The following is an 8084-nucleotide window of genomic DNA, read 5'->3' as shown; positions in this document are numbered from 1 at the left end:
AAATCTAGAAATAAGCATGTTGAACGCTTAAAATAAGAAATTAACTCTTAAAACAAGACAAATTAAAGCTACAAGCAGTGATGAACCTGACAGTGACCTGACAATTATTTGTTTCTTACCAAGCTAAAAAAAACTAGATTTAGAAGTGTTACATCATTTATCTTGTTGTAAGAGTTAATTTCTTATATTACGCATACAACATGCTTATTTCTAGATTTAACAATCTTAATTTAAGAAATCTTGTCAAGGGAAAATATCTGTCCATGCAAGACAAATTATAATTATTTAGATAATTATCTGTCCATGCTGCTTGCAGTTTTAATTTATCTTGTTTTAAGAGGTAATTTCTTATTTTAAGCGTACAACATGCTTATTTCTAGATTTAACAATCTCAAGTGAAATTATCTGTCCATGCAGCAAGATCATTTCCCTCAGATTTAGTTTTTTTATCTTGTTTTTAGACACACCTTTTTGCAGTGCACTCTCTGATGTCTCTTTGTTCCTTATGTGCACCACATATGATCTCTGATATGTTGTTTTACCCCTACAATGTTTTTAGATAGCCCCTTAACCCTTCAAAGGCCAGCAGGTGCCTGTCGCTGCAGGAACCTGGGCAGATTTAGTGCAGCCATGGACAATTCTGTTGGCAGTGTCAAGGTTGCCCCTTGAACTCTGTCCCAAAATACACACAGACAGACATGAACAGTTTCCCAATTTCCAGATTCCCTAAAACAAGCATTATTCTTGATTTGACCCACACTAGTGGATTTAAAAATCCATTTCAATAGCAATGGGTCAAATCTGACCCAGAACAGCTTCAATGTAATTTGTAGCACTTGTACAAAACTATACTTAAAAAAATAATAAATTTGTGTGCGTTTTGTATCACTGTAGAAAAAGTAAATAAATAAATAAAAATCTAATTTCAGGCTAAAATAATATTTAGGGTATTTTTACTGCTGTCAAAAATGTCAAATTGGGTCAAATGTGACATGAACAGTATGTAAGGGTTAATGTGTTTATAAGTTGTCACTGAAGATTGTATTCATTTTAAATACATAACTTTACTAAGGCTTTCCATTAGATGTAATTCGTAAGAACGTTTTACGACCGGGTGGTAAAAAAATAATTTGGTTGGTCAGTCGGCATAAACAAAATGGCTGGACAAGCAGGAAGTTTCAACCCTTTCAAAAAATGTTTTTTTTAATTTACAGTTTATCTACAAAGCATTACTTCATTAACCATTAATTAAATCCTTAGTTAATTTTATAAAACTTTCAATGCAAAGTGCCTTAGAAAGTGGCAGGTCAAAATTATTTTTTATGCGATGAAAACCAGAAGAAAAGTTAAATGACCTCAAGCAGATTTTACACACTGCAAAAAAGGTGTGTCTAAAACCACATGTGAGGGAAATGATCTTGCTGCATGGACAGATAATTTCACTTGACAAGATTTCTTAAATTAAGATGATTAAATCTAGAAATAAGCATGTTGAACACTTAAAATAAGAAATTAACTGTTAAAACAAGATAAATGATCTAACACTTCTAAATCTAAAGTTTTTTTTTTATCTTGGTAAGAAACAAATAATTGTCAGGTCACTCTGCTCAGGCCAGTTCATCGCTGTTTGCAGCTTTAATTTATCTTGTTTTAAGAGTTAATATCTTATTATAAGTGTTCAACATGCTTATTTCTAGATTTAATCATCTTAATTTAAGAAATCTTGTCAAGTGAAATTATCTGTCCATGCAGCAAGATCATTTCCCTCAGATTTAGTGTTTTTATCTGGTTTTTAGACACACCTTTTTTGCAGTGCAGAGACAGATAACTCCAACCTGTGCAAAATAAATTTAACTATCAACTCTACTTTTAGTCATTAGAGCCTTTATAACTATGTGGCTTTCCAAGCACATTAACCCAACAACAGCATATGAGAAACAACATTTTTAATAGTTGAAATAAATACTCCATTACATGCATGATCAAAACACTTTAAAATACTATGGGAAGTCTGGTAATAGTGTAAAACCTATGGCACACACTCACAGCAGCTTTTTACCAATTGAGAATTCACACGATGAAAAAAAACTAAAACAAGCACGGAGAAACTCAGATCACTCTTTCCAATCTCACAAAGCACATGTAATCGAGAAGGTCAGTCAACCATAGGTTCACACAGTGAGGCTACATCCATCATCAAGGCTGCTGTTTTCACCGGAGCTGAAAACTGAGGTAAACTTTTCAGGTTTGAAGGCTGATGTCTGTTAGTGAGCGTGGCTGGTCTGCTGAGCCCACGTCAAGGCTTCCGTCCGAAACAAGGTTTGAGCCACATCCAGCGCGACACAAAACCCTGCAGCGCTTTAAGCATTGGACCACATGAACAGAACCACAGACAGCCTTCCTCTGATGTTACTCTGACTCTAAACCTGATGAACAGGGATAACCCAGGTGAGTCTCTTTGGTATGTCAGAATAGGACAGAGGGGACTGGAGATGGTGTTGCCTCTTCCTAAACTAATTCACAGAATGAGAGTTGACTGGCGGCAGAGTCCTTGGAGAGGAGCGTTCTCTTAGCGCCTGAGTGAGCAGAGTGCAGCCGTCTGACACGGCACACGCCGAGTTGCGCAAACGCTCGCGGTAGTCTGCCATTTTGGAGCTGCTCTCGGGATGCTGTGCGACGTCCCTGAGGCCCTGAGTGAGGAGGACACAGGCTGAAACCACACTCATGGCCCCCCCTAACACTGCAGTCTGTACCCCCTTCCCTTCAGTGGAGATACTCGCAGCCCTTCCCAGGAACTGAGGCTCTGTAGCGAACCCGACCAGGGCACTGACGGCCTGTACCAGAGCTGCACTAAAGAGAACACAGCGGTTCCTGGTCAGCTCGCTGGGCTGGGTTTTCACCTCTTTGACACACGCCAGGAAGGCTGTACCACTCGTGCTCATGCTCTTGACGCTCAGTTTGAACTGCTCTTTTGCAAATCGGTCTCTGGACCTCTCGCTGGCTAGCGAGGAGATGTCTGTCAGGTTCTTGAGGTTGGTGGAGATGTTCTGAGAGAGCTCGAGGAGAAGCTGGGGGGTGAGGTCTAGCAGAGGCGTGACTCTGAGGACGCCACAGCTCTGCTCCACTTCGTGCCTGCAGCGAGTCACCTTGTAGCGGTCCACCAGACCGGGCAGGCAGGGCTGAGCGCCGGGGGTCTCCACGGCTGCCAGATAAGCGGCATGAGCCGAGCACTCGGTCAGAGACACCACCAGGTCAGCCATCTCCAAGAGACGGTCCCCAACCTCTGTGAAGCGGCCCATGTTGAGCTGGCTCTGGATGTCATGGGTGAGGATGGAGAGCTCTTTAGTCCTTGCGATGACAGTGTCGCGGCACTGGTCAAAGGTGTCTGCCACCGCCACGCCTTCAGAGGTCATCACTGGCCTGGTCTCGCTGGAGAGCAGGAGGAGGTCGGCCACCAGCTGCATCTTGCCCTTACATGTGTCACAGATGGAGGAGAGACGCTTCCTCTGCTGCAAACTGCCACAGGGTGTGCTGGTAGATCCCTCACTAGCCGATTTGCCAGAGCCACCACTAGCCATAATAAGGAGGGGAGTGGAAGGAGGGGAAGTAGGGGGGCGAGGGTCAAACTGCTCTTCTGGAGGGGTTCAGTTATTTATAGTTTTCTGCTGCTGCACACTGCATTTTACTGTCTAAGACATTTCTAAAATAAGCCTCACCTCCCAGCTTTTTACAATCTCTTAAATATAACTGGCCAAACAGTCTTACTTAAATTCCTTCAGAGTATAGGTAATCAACTGGACATTGTATGCAGACACACAGGACATGTATCTTCAATGTAAACACGTAAAAACAGCAAAATTCAATAACTGCATTTACTTATGTTTGCTTAACCCCATTCTTAATTAATGTGTCACTGAAGTACACTATATTAAAAGTCCAAACTATGATCTGGCATATTCCCAGTTAACTGCCTTGGGTTTAGTAATTTTACAATGTTACACAGTTAATCAAAGTCCCCACAACTTCAAAGTAATCAGTGTAAGCTATATGCTCTTATCTTGACAAAGTAATTTAAATGCCCTGAACAACACAATCCAAAAGTCAATATACTCATTGTAGTCCCAGGTTTTCTTGTGGAACATAAGAATTCACAGGATGTTGATTTGTTTTTTTAAATCACACAGAAACTGCAGTGCCAACAAGGTGCCTTCTAAAAAGGCAAAGTGCAGATTGAGAATAATAGTAAAAATGTTAAAAGCTCCTTATGGTTTGAAATAAGAACACATTCTCTATTGGCTTTACAGCTGCTGACCTGACTCTGTTATTTCTGTAACGTTAGATGGTGTTCTTGGTCTTTTTTATGACTACAGCCAAGAAAACAACAACATTTAGTAGATGGCTTTTCAGTCTTTGTGTTTAGTTTTTACTATGATCAATAAGATATCATTTTGTGTCCACTCGCATCAGAGCAAGTAGCCGGAAACAGCACCGAGACCTTGTCCTGCTTGTTTCCACTGAGTGTGACCGGCCTGGCGGACTCATACTGGTTAGAGACGGGGCTCCACCCGGGCAGCTCTTCTGGACAGCGGGAAGACTAGTGTTTCCCTCCGCCACCATCATTTCATAAGTCCTCCCAAGTAAACTCCACGAAAGGGGAGACTTTCCACCAACACAAGCCTCTCAGTCGACTTTCAATCTCTTCTTCTTTAAACAGAGCCCTGGGTTAGAAGATAGCAGTTGCTCCGCTCGCTTCGACTCCATATGCATCGTCCGTCTGACCGCCTCCACCTCCTCCTCCGCGTCCTAACTCGGGACTAGAGACCGTGCAGCCCCGCATATCTTCTGCTGCGGCTCGTTAGTTATATCCATGCCAGTCTGAGCTCTTTCAACATTCAACTCACTTGTCCCGGGAGCTTCTTCCACGGCCACGACACCATAAACGCAGCAGAAAGAAGTGGCCGTTATTCCCAGCGATTCAAAGCGGTGCTGCGCGCTCCCGCTGCAGTACTATGAGGAAGCAGGAGGGTGTGGTCGGCTCAGGCTGCTGGACGGAGAAAGTTGTAGCAACAGTACAAGTAGCCCTCGCTACTCATTAACTTTCCTTCCTTTCTGTCACCTGCTTGTTGTCTCTCGTTAACGACGTCGCCAGGGAATGTTGTAATAGCCCGGCAGCCATAGACCTCCGAGGAGTTTAGCGACTGATTTTACTTTGAGGACTGCTGTTAATCTGCCATGAGACATCCCTGTTGCGTCAAGCGAGCCGCTAGCCTAGCCAGCTAAACGACACCGGAAGCTCAGGCGTTCAAAGTAAAAGCAAAGCTTTTGTTTCCAAAGCGCCACTGACGTCCCTATGATGCCTGTGTCCTCAGCTTTTTTTCCAGGAATTTGAGCGTTTTGAAAACCTGGAGGACAGTTTCGATACTACACTTAAAGTAGAATAAAATACTGAGCTAGAATAAATAAAAACAATAATTGAAAAAATAGAGAATAGAAAAAAGACAAGACAAAGCCTGTGGAACCTTGGACCTTGAAATGTGGGCGGCGGGAGGGGGGTTGTGTATCTATTTTTCATTATTATTATTATTATTATTATTATTATTATTATTATTAATAATAATAATAATAATAATAATAATAATAATCTTATTATTTTTAATAATAATATTTTCCCGTTTTCTTCTTTTTCAACACTCAATATTGTTGGTATGTTTGGTTGGCAGTATTGCCATTGTTATTTATTTATTTATTTATTTATTGTTTGTTTGTTTGTTTGTTATGCTGCACTACCATTTTATATTCTTTGTTGCTGTTGCTATTATTGCCCAATTGATGCTTGCCACACCTGCTTGTTTATTTATTTTAAACTAAATGGAAAAAACAATAAAAAATGTATCACAAAAAAAGAATAGAACAAGGACACTTAAGTGTTCAAAAGAAGATTAGTTGGTAGGTAAGGTACAGTGGCAAGATGATCGTAATTGTACTGATGATAGTGTTATTGTGACAAGACAGTATATAATATATAATAATAATATGATAATATAATATATAATAATAATAATAATAAGGCCAGTATTCAAATAATAGTAGTATATCACAGTATATAGTAATAATAGTAATGGCAGCAACAGTATATGTATATAATAACAATAGTAATAATAATAATAATAACATAGAAATGTGTCATATAAGATGTGTAAGATATGATATAATATCATATATTGTACCGGCATTATATATGCATATACTTGACTGTACAATATATACATACAATAGGTAATATACTAAGAGATAAGAATATGTAGATTAGTAGAAAAGGACAAGAATATTGTATAAATATCTTATATAATATCAATACGATTTGTACACATATCACATATGATGTGAAGTATATGTTCCAGTATTTGGGGTGGAGTGTTGTACAGGTGCACAGTGCAAAAAGTCACAGTAGATTTAGTGCAGTTCAGTAACGTTGGCTCTGACAGAGGTAGATTGGCCAGAGAAATGTAGCAGAGTAGATGTTGCACTAGTCAGTATTTAAATTATTTCTGTATAAATTGAAGGATGAATGTTTGTATTCGCCCAACAAATAATATCAGATGTTGACAGAAAGTGTGAATGATACATATTTCTGCAAAAGCAACATTTCTTTCATTGTCAGTTTGTCTGTATTGTGGATTTAATGGGTTAATATTTCTTATTTTTAAGTAATATTAACTCACTAAAATGACCACAGCAGACTATTTAATCCTTAGAGCTGGAGGGGAAAATACTTAAAAGAGCCAATCCAGTTATAGTAGAGAGTGACTTTGCCATATTTAATGGAAAATTGTGCGAGAAAATATTGTGCTTGTGTAGTGTCAGCAGTGGCGGTTCTACACAGGGGCCTACAGGGGCCCCTTGGCTCCTGAGTCAGATTAATAATAAAATGATCAATTTATAACAATGAACAACGGAACAATTCTTACATATTTTTTGTTCAAACAATATCTCATTGTACACCAAAGGAACCCAGAATGTGTACATTGCACAATCGTTTAATTGTGCAATATAAGCTTGTGTACATATATACATAAAAAGATAATTATCACTGTACTGCACTTTCAAAATAAAGAAAAGTAATTGTGCATTAAAATGAGAAATGTCATTGTCGTACAAAAATAACTGTTCTTGTTGGTAAGTCTCATTGTTTCAATCAATGTATTAGTATTTTCCAAATATACTTAATGAGACTTAATGAGATGTTTAAATAAGCTAAAATAAAGGTTTTGAATGCTTAACTATCATCTTTCCCGTTTGTTAATGTGCCCCTCTGATTAAACACTGGCCCCTCCTCGGCCCCCACAGTAAAACTGGTCTAGAACCGCCACTGAGTGTAAGTGTATGTGTGGTGAAGCCAAAGACAGATTTCCACATGAGTGGATGAGATGTCTTCTCTCTTTGTGTTTAAGTGCCTCTTGAACAGGTCCTTTAACACAGGAAACTGATACCAAATTATCACTGGACACTAATATAGACTAAACTATAGTCTATGCTAAACTTTAATCATTACCATAATCATCTTATTAAACATGAATCAAATGCTTCTGTATTTGAATTGAATTGAAAGGCCAATCATATTCCTTTATTTATGTCACTGTAACTTTAATTTTTATAATGGCTGAAATTACCTGTGGATTTATGATATGACGTAGCCTACATTTGTACATAATCATTGTAGGTGCTGCTTTAAATTGTTTTACACACCTGGAGAAAGAGACGTATGTGTGTGTGTGTGTGTGTTTGTGTGTGTCTGTGTCTGTCTGTGTGTGTGTGTGTGTGTCTGTGTTTCTGTGTGTCTCTGCGTGTGTGTCTGTGTCTCTGTGTGTCTGTGTGTGTGTGTGTGTGTGTGTGTCTGCGTCTGTGTGTGTGTGTGTGTGTGTGTGTGTGTGTGTGTGTCTGTGTTTCTGTGTGTCTCTGCGTGTGTGTCTGTGTCTCTGTGTGTCTGTGTGTGTGTGTGTGTCTGCGTCTGTGTGTGTGTGTGTGTGTGTGTGTGTGTCTGTGTCTGTGTGTGTGTGTGTGTGTCTGTCTGTGTCTGTGTCTCT

At 39.5% G+C, this 8084-nt stretch overlaps 1 protein-coding gene across 1 annotated transcript; it reads right to left on the bottom strand.

The window, feature by feature from the left end:
* Positions 1-1798: 1798 nt before the first annotated feature.
* On the bottom strand, positions 1799-5266 carry tlnrd1 (talin rod domain containing 1). The gene has a single exon (XM_059355782.1). It carries the CDS (start codon positions 3576-3578, stop codon positions 2514-2516), a length of 1065 nt encoding a protein of 354 aa, XP_059211765.1. The 5' UTR covers positions 3579-5266; the 3' UTR covers positions 1799-2513.
* Positions 5267-8084: the final 2818 nt, after the last annotated feature.

The sequence above is a fragment of the Centropristis striata genome, chromosome 2, assembly GCF_030273125.1.
Source record: "Centropristis striata isolate RG_2023a ecotype Rhode Island chromosome 2, C.striata_1.0, whole genome shotgun sequence".
Lineage (NCBI taxonomy): Eukaryota > Metazoa > Chordata > Actinopteri > Perciformes > Serranidae > Centropristis > Centropristis striata.
The sequence above is the reverse complement of the archived record's forward strand: the minus strand, read 5'-3'. Positions and strand labels throughout refer to the sequence as shown.

Excerpts from the sequence above, each read along its gene's own strand:
- tlnrd1 (XM_059355782.1), bottom strand. The coding sequence starts at position 3,578 with ATGGCTAGTGGTGGCTCTGGCAAATCGGCTAGTGAGGGATCTACCAGC.